Below are 17,348 nucleotides of genomic sequence, written 5' to 3'. Positions count from 1 at the left end.
CTGAATTAATCAATTCAGCTCTTTGCTGTGAGTTTAGGTTCTTAAAGTGGCAGCCAGTTGACACTAATAACACTTCATTTAAAAATACCAGCAAACATATTTCCTACATGGTTCCTGTAGCACTATATTATTCCCCAGAAGAGCTGAAGACAAGAGAGCAGGGAAGGAGTTGGGGAGGAAAGCAACACCTACCTTCTAAGTCATTACAAGGCCGAATTTTCAAGTTTACCAGTTAAAGATTTACCTTGATGCTGGATTTGTAAATATCTATCAGAAAATTAACTGGAAATAGGTCATGATAAGCCCAAATATACCGTTGGCACTGCCCTAAAGTCCTGAGTTCACATTTAAAAGTGTGTGTGTGTGTGTGTGTGTGTGTGTGTGTGTGTGTCAGAGATAACGTGAAGTGTGGAAGTCTGTTCCCTTAAACAGATGGTCACTGTGAGGGCAGGAGCTGCAATGTCACCTGGCTATATTAGCTGCAAACAAACAAGAAATTATTTTCTTTTTAAATTTTACTTATTTATTTAATTTATGTATTTATGGGTTTTCATTGCTGCGTGCTGGCTTTCTCTAGCAGCAGCGAGCAGGGGCTACTCTCGTAGCGGTGCGCGGGCTTCTCATTGCAGTGGCTTCTCTTGTTGCGGAGCACGGGCTCTAGGCGCGCGGGCTTCAGTAGTTGTGGCTCGCGGGCTCAGTAGTTGTGGCGCACGGGCTTAGTTGCTCCGCGGCACGTGGGATCTTCCCGAACCAGGGCTCGAACCCGTGTCCCCTGCATTGGCAGGCGGATTCTTAACCACTGCGCCACCAGGGAAGCCCAAGAAACTTTTTTCTTTTGCAGATTACCATTTTCTCTCTGAAATTCATTCCATCACGTGAGCTCAGTCTTGTCTTCTTTCTGCCCACGGTTCTCCACCGCCCTCCCCTCACCACCAACAGAGGATGCGAAAGTCGCCCTGAACCATCGGGGCCCCTACCAAGTCTTCAACATGATTTTCACTCTCACATACGGTAACACACAGTTACCTGCTCAACTTTTAGCAACACTTACCAAGCGTTTATTATGGTCGCCTAACACTGTTCGATGCTCTTAAGTCTCAGTACATATTAGAAACATTTCTCAATTATGTACAGTTTGTGTTCTACAATCACTTCTAATTTTTTTTCCGCTTTGCTGATGTTATCGCTCTCAACCTACACAAATAGTTGCTTCTCTTGTCCACGATCACAGATACGTTGTGCTCTGTTGAACTGAACTTTCATTTGACTGGGGCTGCTTTGCTCTTTCACAACCAACCCAAACGTCAGTTTAATTTTCAAAACTGAAAGCCTCCTGTAACTGCTCGATAAATGAGCATGGAGCTGGCACTGGGTCAGTACTTCTGTCCTTCCTTCTCCAGGTTGTGGATGAGAACAGAGAGTCCTGGCCCTGGGTCAACCTCTGAAACACAACCTTTACATAGGTCATCTGGGCAGCTGTAACACCCGGTGCGTCCACGTGTGTATTTTTTTTTTTTTTTACTATGATTTCCCAACGTGAAGGCGTGTAAGGATGCCTGCTTAACAGACACCTTGTAACTTGTTGTCAGGACAGAAAAGCTGACCTCGAGGTGTGACCAATCGGAACAACAGCCACAGATCCACACCTGGGAAGTCCTGAGAACCTCTGCCAACAGCGAATGACACAGGATGAGTCTGGAGAGCCGTCAGCCAGGGAGGAGACCTCCGGGCGGTGGTTTGGGGTAGGCTGCCCGCTTCACAATGCTCAAGGCACGTGATTAGCATGTAAACCGACAAGGTAAACTGATGGGACTAGGGCAGATTTCTACCAACCACTGCGGAGACATTCCTTTCCCACACGACCTGCTGCAGCATTTCAGCTTTTGTTAGTGCCTTTTCTTTCCCCTTGGAAGTTACCGTGCCTCTTTTTTTTTTTTTTTTTTTTTTAAACAGACATTAAATGAAAAAAGTGTGTGTGTGTGTGTGTGTGTGTGTGTGTGTATGTCTCTCACGTGTGTGTGTCCATGCACCAGAGTTTTACTCATACCATCAACCACCTTCAGCCCCAACTCCATCTCCCCAGCTCAGGACCAGGCTGGTGACACTCGCCACAGTGGCCTCACAGGCTCTTAAACACATGGCCATTAGCAGGCTGGCAGCATTTAAACAGGCAATGATCACACATGATACTCTCTTTAAAGACCAAGCTACAAGCGCAAAGTTTGAGCAAGACATCCACTGATGTCACACCACAGCCACGACCTCGTGTGCTATGTCGAGACAGTTCCAGGTGGGGACTACTCTGTCGTTTAGTAACTGCAACTTCTGGATGTGAGGTGGTCGGTACGTGTGTAGTTACGCAACGGGGAGAGATGAGCAACTCTTTAATTTAGCTGCGCTTGAACCTCATGGAGTGTGATAATGACAAACCTGGCTTTGTTCCCTCTCCCCTGGAAAGGAACCTAACTGAATTGCTGGCCAATTAGAATTGCACACAAGCACCCTGATTTAGCTGGCCATCACTTTTCTTTAACCCATATTAACTCCGGCCTGGACTACGGCAGTCGCCTCCTAGCGGGGCTTTCTGCTTGTACGCTTTCCCTACTCCCGTCCATTTTATACGATGTTGCCAGATCAATCATCCTGAATCACATCTCTAATCATTTCCAAGCTTCACCAAAATTCCACGAGCTAGCATCTGGGCTTCCCACAAGGTCCCACTGTGTCTAAGGTTCACTGTCCCACTGTTTCTTACGCGTCCTTTATACTTTGGGCAGGTTCCCCCTTTGTTCTCTTGCCTCCTTCTCTTTCGTCATGTGACTACGTCAGCCTAAACGCCCTTTCTTTTTCTAACCCTGACTGGCAAAATCCTTGTCTCAGCGCCATCGCTTTCTGACAGCTTTCCTAATCTGAATCCCTCACAAACGGAAGGTTCTTGTATTCCCCAGAGTATCTTACACATCATAGGCATGAAAGCTTTATTCCTCTGATGATCTCTGGAAGGGTACGATACAGGTTTTTCCTCATATCAGTTCATAACAGTATCAATTTAGTTAAGAAAACAGGAAGACCATGAAGCATCCGTCAGCACCAGGAACCAACTATTATCAACACTCGAGATAACTTTTCACTCAGAGAATGGATGCTAGAGGCCTCAAGACTGCAAGAACTTTTCTCCCATCAAAGTCTTGAGTCAGCTGACAGCTGCCTCTCACCCCAAAGGTGCTCTTTAACTTCTCTGACCTAAACACACACACATACAGAGCAAGGAAACCTCAATCAGGGGCTAATTTCTCTTTAACTGTTGACCATGTTTGATGACTTCTAGCCACCAAGCAGCAACACCTCCCTTCAAGGGGTGAGATGCAGACACAGGAAAGGTGAGCGGAGGTCCTGCCTCAGGGATCGGTGGGGACAACAGTCCTGCACCCTCGGCTACAGAGAAGGAGGCTTTGTGAAGAATAGGAAGATGATGAAACCCACACTGGGATGATTATGAACCATAAAGTCATCAGTCTGGAGGGAGAAAAGGATTTCTGGGGTTTTGACAATTACGGAAACAAGGTGCCAGGCGGGCAGCTTACCGTTAATAAGGTAGGGATGATTGCAGCACTTCCGTAATTCCATCATAGTGTTTAAAAGGTTGGGTACGTTAGCTTGACCACCACCTTTGGAAAGAAACGTAAAATTCTTCTCAAGGATGGCTCGGTAATATTTCTTCTGAATGTTTGTTAGCTCGACTTCGATGATCGTTTCTTCCTTGGGGGCCAAGTTCTTTTCCACGTCCTCTTTGAGACGTCTCAACATCATTGGCTTTAGAATAGCCTGGAGTTTTTGCACCTAAAAAAGGACCTCAAGTAAATACCGGTATCGTGACTTGCTTGCATGGTGAAACATATACTAACATGAAAACCCACGATTCTCTTATTTATTTACCATTCATTTTCATCTGTCAAAGCCCAGGAAGGGTATGATGGCACTGATCTTACATTACAGATGTCATAACAGAAGTGCATGAAGGTTGTGTGGCCAATTTCCGATGGGCTACTTTGCTTGCCCAGGAGTCCTGAACAGCCAGGAGGCTTGAACGGTACAACACAGCAGAAAAGAACCCCACTTATTCTGTTACTTTTCCCTTCTGTTTGTCTTAAGCCTTTGTGATGATGAGGAAGGAAGAGCTGATAGAAAGCGCGAGGAAGCCAAGGAGCTATCCGGTCCCTGCACCAATAAGCGTGCAGGGACGTCCCTCTCTGTTCTCTTTTCTGTTGACCGGCAATAGCACACTGCACACCTGACAGCTCTTATTTTAAGAAAAGCAAAACAAAACAAAACAGACTCCACTTTGAACTAAGCTAAGAGGTTTTAGACAGTAAGTTAGGGGAGGGGGCACATGAAGACCAAGATTTCAAGCGTATCTCCATGTTTATCTCAAATACAGCCTGATAACCAACACCAACATAACTCTCACGATGCATGAAATAACCGACCACATTTCATATGCAATACCATATTTATTTCTCACAGAAATCCTGCAGGGTAGTTAGGACCCATGTTTCTAAATGAACATATGTAGACTCAAGAAAAGTAAGCAATGTGACCAAGTAAGAAATAAGACTAGAACCTCAGAACCCCAGGAGGGAATCGGCTCGACAAATGTCAGCAGCTTCTGACACTACACCCAAAAGCATACATGGCAAAACCACCAAACTCGGGCTTCCCTGGTGGCGCAGTGGTTGAGAGTCCGCCCGCCGATGCAGGGGATGAGGGTTCGTGCCCCGGTCCGGGAAGATCCCACATGCCGCGGAGCGGCTGGGCCTGTGAGCCATGGCCGCTAAGCCTGCGCGTCCGGAGCCTGTGCTCCGCAACGGGAGAGGCCACAACGGTGAGAGGCCCGCGGACCGCAAAAAAAAAAAAAAACCCCACCAAACTCAACAGCATAGCGGCTGAAAAGTACATGAACAGGTATGGAACCTCTCTATGAATCTTGACAGCCCTTCCGGAGGGCAAAGGGACAAACAAACCAATCAGAACACCCCCTTAACGGAGACTCAGAATGTCCAAGGAAAGGGGGTGTAAAGCTCACCGGTCTACTGAGGTTGGTTGGGGGCAGGGGGGAATGGATATGTAATGTACATTTTTAAATGGTTAAATCTTAATGCTCTGCCCTTTCGAGGGTTAATCTTCAATTACGTGATTGAAATACAAAGGAGACTTGGTAAGTACCTGTTCTTCGGTTTTCAGATCACCAAATTCTTGCATGAAGGTGGTTTCCGAAGGGAATCGACCTGGTTCCAAGAAGTGAAGCAGGCTGAAGAGCTCTTCCACGGTGTTCTGGAGCGGGGTCCCTGTCAGCAGCACTTTGTGCTCCTACAGGGGTGCGAGGAGAGCAACTGAGCAAATCGTAACAAAGCGCATCTCTTAACACCAAAGCCTCTCTCGATACAGGCATTTCCCGACTTCCACTCTTGAACGCTGAAATTCAGCACCCACCCTGCACAAAATACAGGAGTTAGATCCGAAGGCGGAGATGCGAGAAATGTGGCCTCTGCTTCAGAGAGACTCCCGGACCCCGTAAACGTGTCTTGCCATTTTGTTCTTTCCTGGGATTTTTAGGTCCCAGGAAACATTCTGGTGCTGTGGCTTCGCAGGTCCCCTACATCTTGAGGCTTCTCTCCCCACCAAAGTTTAAGGTTTTTCCTCAAATCCCTAGGCTCAGACAAAGCTCGCATGCTTCTCTCTGCTCTCCACACCGACAGGGCTCTTCCCCTCCCCGTCTACTTCCTGCATGACTCACTTCAGAGACAAAAGAAGGTCTTCCACAGGCAACAGCACATGAAGAACTATTTTTTTCTGCAAACATTTCAAACTAGCAAAGAGGTCAGCTTGGTTTTAAATACCACAATCACTTTCTTGTTTTTTGTTTTTAAATAGATGCTACTTCTAACTTTGTCTCCTTGAACCAAGGTGCGTATTTCTTTAAGGCAATTCTTCCTGTTTACGAGCTCTTTCTCCAGCTTTCCTTATGCATTTGTACCCTTGTCCTCATACTTTCATGTATCCGACATGGTGACCAGTCTTAACGACGGTGAATTTATTAATCTGAAGGGCCTTATTATTTTCTACTTTGGCCATCTGGTACACAGTCCAGTTACTAAAGCTATTTTAAAAAGTGGCTACACCTTCTAGGAGGTTCAAAAGCAATATTCTGACTCAACTGGAAGTCCGATAAGGCTCGGTTGCCGAGCGGAGAGTATGTGTTCGGTAAACCCTGGATGGTGATACACCTAAGGGCATGCTCTTTTTCTCAGTACCTACCGTGTCTTATCTGTCAATGGAGTACTTTGAAAGCGAGGTGAAACAGTTCAATTTGCTTTTATTCTGCCTTCGCTCCCTTTTGAATAAGAGGTCTCTGATTCAGGAAGATACACAGACCATCATCATCTTCCAACTCATTCAATTCATAAAGAGTAAGAAGCTTGCAAATCAATTGAGGATTTTCTAACGTATAACCATACTGGTGAGTAACCTGGGCCACCGGCCCTGAAATATTCAAGTCCAAAATTACTTCATCCAAGAATTGTTTAAAATATTGCCATAGATTCAGGAAAAAAGTTATTGCTGTGGGAGAGCTGTGTTGGTGCTAAAGATTGTCTCCTGGTTTTTTTATATCCTTTGTGACCAAGTGAAATGCTGAGCCGCTAACCAAATATCAGTACTCCAGAAAAAGCCTTTTAAGTTATTAATTTCAAAATTAACTTATTTGGGGGGGAAAAAAAGAACTTCTTTTTTATGCTGCTTCCCCTCAAGGGCTGTTTAAAACCAGTTTCACTAAATGATTACACATATGACCCTTTGGTAAGGCTGCATGGGTAGCAAGCCAAAACCAGGTTTCCCTTTGAAAGTAACTATTATGTAACATACAATTAACATACAGGTGCCACAAAATGTCAGGTGAGAGACGGGCTATCAAGCTTATCATCTCCAAGCTCAACTATGTCAGCAGCTAGGCTTCTGGCTTGAACACGTTACCATTCTTTTTAGCTCTGATGGAGTGGCGTCCATTTGATTTCATTTCAGCAGTCTTTAATTTGTGTGAGGCCTCCTGACAATGAAAGATGAGATAACAGAATCCACGAAGAACTACTGCCACCTCCAGAGAGTCCCCTCCTTGTCAAGAAGGGACAAGGAGATGGCCCTGCTTCCAGGGCTCCCGTGGAGGACAGTGGGGACCGTAAATGTCCCTCATCCCAGCATCTTCACAAGAATTTCCTTTGCGATGGGAGAGTTGAAAACATTCACTGGTCCTCCCTTTCTCAGAACGCACTTAAAAGATAACCCGAATCACCTCCATCATAACTGCGCCTAGTGCAGGGAACAGCAGTTCCCTGTGACCTGCTCCATAGCTGGATATAGTTATTATTTGCTATTTTCACCGTGACTTATTCTAGAAAAGATGAACAAAAAGTGGCCAGTGTATAAGTTCTCATGATGGATATTTTAAGTAAGGACTTAAAGACCAGGCAATGAGCTGTTCAGAACTGGACAAATATAATTATATTCTAACTCTGAACAATAATAATGTGTTCCATCTAGAAAACAACTCTTGTGAAAGTAAAGATTCTTGATCATCAGAAAAAGAATTATTTTGTTCATTTGTTAATCAGAGCTTCCCATGGTGAGACATGAATGAGTTACAGGTATGCCAAGTCCTTGGGGCAGCCGGCACGGCTGTGACAGTCAGGACCCCAGGGCCGGTCACCTGCAGCAGTGGCCAGCCTTCTCAGCGTACCCCAGTATGATATACAAATATCATTTTCTATATGTGCCATTATGTGAAAATGGTTAGGGAACACTGCAACACGTAACAGAAAAATTATCTGGGTAGCAAATTCTAATCCATCAATGAAGTGTTACTATAAACAACAGAAAATCCTTTGGAATCTCCCAGCGACAATTAGGTTGTTTGACCTTGACAGTTAAACGAACTGCGCTCACCCATGAAGGGGCTGTTTTGCCGTTAAGAATCTACTACCTGGGAGCACAGACACTAATAACAGAAAACAACTGAAATAAACTCAGATGGCTATCTAAGCCTTCAGGAAATGGTGCCATAACTGTGTCTCATATGGACCACTGTGAAGATGGGTCCCTACTCAGAAGACGTAGTTAGATATTTCATGAGAATTAATGTTCACCTAAACATTAATAGGTTTACTTCAACGTAAGACTAAAATATCACCTAGAGAGACCAAATACAGCCACAGAGTTTCTCTTTTCCACATGCTTATTCATGTCTTCAAGACTGTTCACCATTTACAAGTGTTCTAATTCGTTCTGTGGACTGAACACCAAATAATACAAAACTGCTCTGAGAAAGGTCTTAAGGATGGGAAATCCCATCCTAAATAAGATAGTTCAGTCACACCTTTTCCTTTAAACAAAACTAGATTTTTGTTTGTTGTTAATTAAAAGAATAGCTGGCTAATCCAATCCCCTTAATTTAGGAATAAAAGAAGCTGCTTCAAAGAACCAGCTGCAACAGAAAGCTTTTAAGTGTTCTTTTCGGTGGTACCAGTCTTCAGTAAGAAATTTACAAGCCGTGAACATACAGCATATTCCTTTCCCATCTCAAACTCTCGATTAACAAGAGATCAAATTAATCTATAGAAGTCACCACTAAAGGGATTTTAAAAATCTTTCTGTATTTTTGAAAAGCTCATCAAAACATCCAAGACATGCTAAATAACAATATCTTTGCTTCTTAAATGTACATTAAAAATAAAAAGAAGTGATCAAAACCCACCTTGTAAACTACAGAGTGAAAAGAAACCCGAGGATGACTGAGTCATGTAGTAATTTCTGCTAGAAAATCATACAGCAGTGTGGACAGGAAAATCAGTCAAATTCTACCACTCCTACAATATGTTTTCCTATGATACTCCTACTGAAAAAAAAATCTAGAAAAATCTAATCAGGCAGCCCTGACTATCCCTTAGGAAGCTGGAAGAGTATGGGATAGACATGTCTAAAATTCCAGATCAAACTCAAGGTCTTGCAATGCCCCAGACTTCTAAGCGTCTGCATGAACTGAACCGATTCCGGATATCCGTTCAACTTACTGAGAACTTGCACCTGCAAGTCCTCCTGGCCCCTGGACGCCAAAATCTACGAGCCCTGGAATATAACTGGATGATCATCACGGAGCTAACATTTGGCCCAACAGCTTATGAAATGGCAATATTTACAAACAAAAGGGAAAAGCAAATACTGGAAACTCATTTCAGTGAAAAATACCATGACTATCCTCTGCCGTGATACAACTGTGCAAAGACGCCAGCCAACAGTGTGAGAATCAGGAAGACAGCAGCAACGTTTAAGTCACTGAAAGCGCAGGAGCATACCTCACAGCGTTTGACTGGTTTTGCAAACACCCTTCAAAGCTATGAGTCAGATTCAGAGCAACGGGAATACTGAGTCAGTGACAATTCTATCCGGGGTCAAGGGAATCGCCAACATGACCACTGACCAAGTCCATCAGCTTGAGTCCCTCCAACAGCTTGCAGTTCCGATTCTTCAGCCTGTGGGCTTCATCAATGACCACGCAGCGCCAGGGAATATTCCGCAGCTCAGGACAATCGGTCAGAATCATCTCAAACGTAGTGATGATGGCATGAAACTTATAGGACCCCTTTATCACTCGACCCTACAAGAACAACTCTGGATTATTACTTAGCATTAAAGATTACATTAAGAACTTTAAGGATGAATAAATAGCAGTAAAATATATGTACTGATCCCCTTGGGGACATCTTTATTCTAGGTAACACTTATACTTTGTTTTCAAGGTGTTTTGGAGGTTTTAAGCTCTTATGGCACAACAGAGTTTTAAAACCTTACCTTTTTCAAGGAAGTCTGAAAATTGTTAGTAAAATTTCCAACCCAATTTCCTTACAGATCACATGCAGTAAAGAGTCACTAAGTGTGCCCATTCTAGTTACATCCTACAGACTCCAAAAGGTGAAAGGCCAAAGAGATTTTGTACTAAGACAACATTTTAAAACCACTTTTACTTTTCAAAACTTTTTATTTATTTATCTAAACTTTTGTAACTTGCTTTTTACTTTTAACGTGCTAACACGAAAAGAACGCTCAACTCAGGACAGAACTTATAACAATTTCCCAAATCTAAAGATCAACACCAAAATAGATTTTAGTTTTTTTCTACTTTAAGTATTTAACTGTAGGTCAGATTTTACACTCAAGGTAAACAAACATAGAAAACAAAACTCTGTCCTATTTCCAGCTATAGGACTTCCATTTACCACCTATTGCTTAAAACTATTTTCGCATATACTATTTATTCTTCTTTCTTTTGTCATTTATAATGCTTCGCTGTCAATATCATAGGATAATTGCAGACAATTAGCTAAATTGTAGACAATTATTAACTAAAATTAGTTAAAAATCATAGCAGTTGCTACTAAGAGCCAAAGTATAAATTCTCCCCTTTGGGTATATTTCATTCAATGTACCAGTTAATACTACATACCTAATATTTTTCACTTCTAGCAACAATAAATAACACAATATTCTTTCCATTCACATTAAAAAACTCCATTTTCTGTTTTGCTTTCTTCCAGGGCTTGCAAAATAAACCAAATTAGCATATTAACACATTAAATGATTTTTAGCAGTCCTCCAAGGTAAAACGAAATTTCATTCATTCTAATAATTAGAATGACCAAGGCTATAAAAATAAAGAGCTGCAAGCAAAAGATGTGGAATTATAAGACAAATGCAAATTGGTACGAAATCTAAAGCAAAATTCTCTGTCTGCAAAATCTAGACCTCCCCTGCCAAAGGTCTGAGACCATTTTAACATCCAACGCCTTAATGTGTCTATAAGCCTAAGGACTGCCCGCCTGTGATGCTTTACCTGGGGATCTTTGAAGTACATTTCATACAACTGAATGGTCCGACGACTAGCTTGACTCCCATGATACACAACCACGTTCAACTCTGTCCAGGTCCGGAATTCCCTTTCCCAGTTGGGGATTGTGGACAATGGGGCAATTACTAAAAAAGGGCCATGGATTCCTTTCAAATATATCTCATAGAGAAATGTAATGGACTGGATAGTTTTCCCCAAACCCATTTCATCTGCTAAAATGCAGTTTCGCCTTTGGGAGGGAAATAAAACAAGGAAACTTTAGTAAGCATACATACAAGACAGTGCTTTCATAACTCATAAATGCATGCCTTAGATGTTCCCTTAGATACAACAAAATACAGTTTCAAACAAAATGCTCTAAGACATAAAAATTATTGCTACACACTTCTAGCAATCTCTGTATTAATATGTGTTAAGTAAACAAATATTAAGCATACTTTCCAGTGTTTGCTTTTTATTAAAAATAATTTCTATTAGCGAGTTAAAATGTTAAGCTATATTTGATCAATACTTTAGATAACGACAAAAGAGCTACTATAGGCTTTTTTTTTTTAAGTGAAAAAAACCCCACATTTTACGTACATGTTGTACCAATTGAAAAGTAGCCAGTTTACTCCCTCCAACTGGTATTCCCTGAGTTTGTTATTGTTTTTATACTCCCTGGAACTCTCCGATTTCTTCCAGTCATCAGCAGGAGGTCGCTCCTGTTTCAAATATAGTAAAAGTCCCATTAGTGGTTTCTCAGAGACCACATACATTAAAGCCACCGCCGCGAGCCCTCCTTACCACGCGCTCTGTTTCCGGCTCCCGGGACAGCAGCTTCTCAAACTCTTCGATCTTGGCTTGGTCTATGTCCTGCCTCAGCTCCCACGTGCTGTCTTCATAAGGCAGTGAGCACCACTTCACCAGGTAGTGAGTCACAGGCTGGGCCGGGTTTAAACACAGCACAGTTGGGTTCATGCTCTACTGCACTTACCGACAGACACTACCCCAGACACAGTGAGACGGAGCTGGGAGAAGTTTTAGAACTATGACCACTGAACGAGGAGTCCTTAGTTACAGAGTCTCAAGTCTAAACTGGAAATAATATTACTGAATATTACCAGAACAAACTGACTTTTATCTAAGCCACTGGTAAGTCATGTTCAAAAGCCAAAAAAGTACACAGACATAGCTAGCAAATAACAAAGCCGAATTTGAGCCTTAATCTTATCCGTGCACCGTGCAAATCACCGGGCGTCTGATTCAGACTTAGGCGGTAACCCATCTTGGTGTGTTCACATATTTGCCTAACTGGCTACTTTCTTAAAGAATGAGAAACAGACTTCAATTTATTAGGATTTCCGCCTTCTTCTTAAAGAGATACTATTTGCATGCTATCACTTTAAAATACTGTGTTTGAGCTCTAGAAAGACTGCAGAGCAAAACAGTTTGGATAACGCAGATCAATAGGACTTCCTTTGTCTTTCTGCTTGAAAATATTTTGGTTTGTTGATCTTCATCTCAGGACCAAGGTACACTGTACACTGACCTGGTTGTGATGCTACAAACATTTGCTGTACTAGGTAAATATACGATGGGGGAAAAAAATTTTTTTTTAAAGTACAACTTAGCAAAACTGGAAAGGTAAACATCATGTCACAGACACGATCTTTGAAACATCGTGGACCTCGTGATACAGAGTTTGGAGTAAAATGCGAGTCCACTGCAGACTCACTGGACAAGCAAGATACAAACCTTTACAAAGTTTAATTTACAAGAAGAAGCTAGGAATGACATACCTCATGGCGGGTGGGCATATACTTACTAAGACACAATGCTCAGAAGTCACTAGACTTGTCTTTACTCTTATGCCCTACCGACTGTCCTTAACAGCCTCGTACGGTTCTGCAAAGCAACCTGGGCATGCCTAGACTGGGATCTCGTAAAGAGGAAGATTTTATAGTATCTTCTGTGCACCACGTTAAATGAGGTCCGTCAGCTTCACTAAGGACGTCCAATGTTAAATATCTTTGCACTGCATTCTGCTATAAGAGCACTCTTAATTTATACGGGAAATTCATGCTACGTAATAGATTTATACCAAAATATATTGAATCCTTTATTGATCGTACCTGGAACCGTGCAAAAAATCTATTTGCTTCACACTGAAAACTGATTTCTTCTAAAAAGCTCTCAGACTAAACAAAACAACACATTTACAGTGATAATATTAAGTCCTAGAACTAATAGTAAGTCAATAAATTTCAATTAAGTTTAGAGCAAGTGTGTCATAACCCAAGGCCCTGGCCAGAACCAGATCTAGGGAGTCCACAGTCATTCTCCATAAGCACACATAAGCTCTCTGAGTCACTGGCTTCTAATACAAATGATCTTCTGTTACCTCTCCCCGGTCATCTGTGCTACGTGCAAAGTCCATTATCCGGTCAACCTCCACGTAATCTGGATTAAAAAGCTCATCTTCAATCTACATCAAAGGAAAAAAAGTTAAAATGTTTATTTAACTCCTCAGAGTAGACACTATTTCACTTTTCATCAGGCAATAACATTTTGGGTCACAGCAATACAAAATTTGTATTTGGCAAGTTCTATTATATTCATTGAAATGCTACAATTTAGCAAAATCACTCCCCATGAGGAAATCAGACTTCTCCGACTTTGTTAACTGGGTCTTTTAATTACTGTGTGGAAACCTTTTTACTGTGAGAAAATGTTTAAGAATATTTTAAATGAAGTGTGAAATTATAATTCACTAATGAGCAATCCAAAAGGCTTATGGCACACAATGCATTTAACATTCTTGAAACCACAGCTTGCAATGAAGACTCAGAGCCATGCACAGTAAGTGCTGTTGGAGTCTCATAACTATTGGAGTTGTCTGATGCCTCATAGCATCATTTGCAGAATGTTATTCAAAAGCTAGAAACGCTGAGACCAGTGAATTCCATATTTTAGTGTGAACAGAGCTTATGATGGTTGGTCGTCTTTGCCAATCAGTATTAGTAACTCATTTGAACACAGTCTTGGCGTTCATCTAAGTGTTCTAATGATTTATTTGTACTGAACATAGAGCATTTGGCTAAAACTCTTAAGGATAAAGAAATGAGGCTTAAAAAATTGGGTTCTTTAGCCAATATATTAACAATCTTTACAAAACTAAAGTAAGGCTGCGTGCCTGCAAAGTTATCTCATGTAAAAGAACAGAATGCGGCTCAAAAGGAAGTTACAGACTAAGCCATACTTTAAAGAAGTCAGAGTCAGACAAGTTAGAAAAGACACATTATTATGTGTTTCTAGAGATTAATTTATCAGTAATATAACTTCATTCAAATGCTTTGCAAAGACATATTACAAGCCACGTAGATACTCTTCGTATCCCCTGAGTTGCAGGTTGAAGGGCCGTTTGGTCACAGTTGGCTTGAGGATAACAAACATTCCCTGGGCCCCTGGGCCCACTTACAGCACCCAGTCTGGATGCTTTGAACTGTGAATTATAAAACAAAAGCCAGAAATACCAGAATGTGTTTCAACTGCCTCAGGCCTTTACACAGAGTTCATGACTAAGGCAAAAAAACCTTTGAAATGTTCCGTTAATTTAAAATGTTAATATATTAAATGCATTGGCTTTGTCAAAGCTTCTAGACTTAGGTACACAATATCTATGTATTATTCATATAAAGCATAAACACTAGAACTTTCCATAAACTAGGCTCTTCTGATAAAAGCTCTCTCTAAGACAACTTGCTCTTAAACAGAATCTTTCATTACTGAAATAAAATCCTTAACTTTACTCCTAAACACGTTTATCCTTCAAGCGAGCAATCTATGCCACCATGCGTGTGACATAATTTCCAGTTTTGATCATCTTTTTGAGTAGAGACTTAAAAGGAAGCCTAAGGTGAAACAGAGAATGCAAAAGTGGTCATAACTAAAAATCCCAAAGAAGCAGAACCATGGGGTACCTGAAGCCACGACCATCTACGGGACATGACAAAGTGTGTGTGGTGAGCAGGGGGTGGGGGTCGGGGGGTGCGTGTGTGTATGTAAGAAAGAAAGAGGGGAAGAGAATTGGTATCCTTCTCTGTTAACCTTCAGATCACCTTTTCAGACTCAGGTTTATGCTACTTCCATTCAGGACAAAACTTGAGATCTCTGGTTGCCAAGTTACCAGCAAGATAATGTATTTCAGCCTTGGTACAGGCGATTCCCAGAGATAGACTCAAAAAGGTATAGACTACACACCTCGGGCCGGGCCCACGTCCCTGAAGGGCATCTGACTCCAAGAGGCACAAATAAATTTAATGAGCAGAACCATGATTTAAGGAGCAGGGTGGGGGTAACCACTGTACTCTTTCCTTTTCCTAACACGGATGCACAAAAACATCAGTAGAACGCACAGTGTCTCTTTCTAGGAGGAAGCTAAGGATTTCAACTTGCCCAATATCACGAACATTTAACTTTAGTTTCATTAAGGGGCATGAAAAACAGAACTTCCTAGTATTTTCTCAGAACCTGTCCTTCCAAAGAAAGAATCACCTACATACTCCCCAGGACATGAGGGAGTGAGTCCCACCCAAGCACCTGCACCCCTTGGTGCTGACCACTGCAGGCGAGGAGGCTGGTGCTAGGTGACACGGACACATCTGCCTAGCGGAATCCCCTCCACCTCATTTCCCATCCAGTGCAGATTTTACAGTATGTCTTTGGGGGCGTGGAAATCAGATTCCAGGAGAACCCAGACCTGTCACCTGAGGGTATAAGGATTGACTCTATGACATAAAACTACGCAACTTTCTTTGGTCCCCCGTTCCCCCATCTCCAACAGGGGGTCGGCGTGTGTGAAGTTGGTCGTGCAGCAGGTATTATTTTCCGTCAAATTTCACACTTCTTTACAGTTTGCATTCTCTTAATTCCCTTATGGAGAGGAAAACTAGTAAAGTCAGCCAATTTAGTCTTTCAATGTGAAGGTTTCTCTTTTAACTGCTTTAGGCTGTAAAGTGAAAGCAAATTGGTGGTCACAAGCCCAGGGACCCCAGGAAGCACTCTGTGAGGGCATTTTGTCAATGTAATTGACTGCACTGGAGGGGAACCTGGCACTTCGTAAAATACGCAGGACTTCTTCCCTGCCCTAGGTATGGGTACCTTCTCACCATAATTGATAACCTAGGATAAAGGCGCGCAGGCAAAGGTATTAGAATATTATATCAACTCCTGTACCACAGCGCGTGATCTGTGAAAAGGAGTTCAGTGAAAACTCTGTCAATTAGACACTGACTTGAACAGAAGTAATTTGTCACACACTTCCCCCAACAGAAAGAAACTTTTATATCCTAGAACTTATACTTAAATACTCACTGTAGCGTTCTTACCCTGCTAAAATCTTAATAGGACTTTTGTCTACTTACTTTTTTCACCGTCTACTGACTGTATTTTCATTACAAGATTTAATCATACCATCATATTTCCACATAATATCATAAGGACCAGTACCTTCTAGAACTAAGCAACAGGAAGAATGAGAAATTTCCTGTTTACAAATTATTTTAGCAATAACCAGCTACCGATATGCAAGTAACAGCACCAAATGAGGCAAACTAGTTTTTCTTAATAATATACTGACCCAAAATTCAAAATTCAGAACATTTTAAAAATGTAAATACTTTAGAAAATTAACCAGGTTGTCCATACCTCTGAGAGGAATTTATTCTGGCCCTGCTTTGCCTTAAATCGTTTAATCTTTTGCTGAATTCTCTTATCTTTTTCCAGATCTGCTACAGATGCCCATTGACAATGAAGATAAGAGCTAAAAGAACAAAATAATATACTTGAAACAGGTAGAAGACAATTAACCTTTTATTATACATGTTCATTATCATTCCCCCCCAAAATGAACTAAACAGATAATTAACATAATAACCTGTTTACTTACTCACAGAGGTTGCCAAGCCACGTTCAATATAACTACTAATGTTTGAGAATAAAAAAAGAAAATCAATAATAATGCCTAAAATTTGCCTTCTGTCCTGGGCCTGCAGTTCTCTTACCCACCTCCCATTAAAAAAAAAAAAGAAAAGAAAAGAAAAAAGGAAATGACCTAGTAACAAGCTGTTTTCATGAGTGAATGGATTACACTTCAATACAAAACAATTAGCACTACAGGGTGGCCTTAATTATGAATTCGTTTTGAGCCTTTTATCATTAATTGAGAAATAAAAGGTTTTTGTCAAAAGAATTCAAATTTAAAAGAGCGAAGGTAAACCTAACTCCCTCCTTCTACAGCTGCTGGGCAGCAAAGGGCCACCACCAGCTCTGGAACTCCCTTGTCCCCAACCAGCTCCTGGTCAGTCCCGTCCGTCCATCCGTCCGTCCGTCCGTCCGTCCGTCCCTCTCCCCCCCC

At 41.8% G+C, this 17,348-nt stretch overlaps 1 protein-coding gene across 1 annotated transcript in view; it reads right to left on the bottom strand.

Annotated features, from left to right (window-relative positions):
• Window positions 1-17,348, bottom strand: part of CHD7 (chromodomain helicase DNA binding protein 7) — an 84,496-nt gene that overhangs the window by 33,113 nt on the left and 34,035 nt on the right. The window contains exons 6-13 of the mRNA XM_007471475.1: window positions 16,640-16,754; window positions 13,335-13,418; window positions 11,738-11,875; window positions 11,534-11,655; window positions 10,937-11,180; window positions 9,527-9,703; window positions 5,224-5,367; window positions 3,585-3,840 (exon numbers count right to left, since the gene is read on the bottom strand). Coding sequence (XP_007471537.1) covers window positions 3,585-3,840; window positions 5,224-5,367; window positions 9,527-9,703; window positions 10,937-11,180; window positions 11,534-11,655; window positions 11,738-11,875; window positions 13,335-13,418; window positions 16,640-16,754 — 1,280 coding nt within the window. The remainder of the gene's footprint in view (window positions 1-3,584; window positions 3,841-5,223; window positions 5,368-9,526; window positions 9,704-10,936; window positions 11,181-11,533; window positions 11,656-11,737; window positions 11,876-13,334; window positions 13,419-16,639; window positions 16,755-17,348) is intronic.

This window comes from Lipotes vexillifer, unplaced genomic scaffold, assembly GCF_000442215.2.
Source record: "Lipotes vexillifer unplaced genomic scaffold, Lipotes_vexillifer_v1.1 scaffold165, whole genome shotgun sequence".
Lineage (NCBI taxonomy): Eukaryota > Metazoa > Chordata > Mammalia > Artiodactyla > Lipotidae > Lipotes > Lipotes vexillifer.
This window is presented reverse-complemented; position numbering and strand designations above follow the sequence as displayed.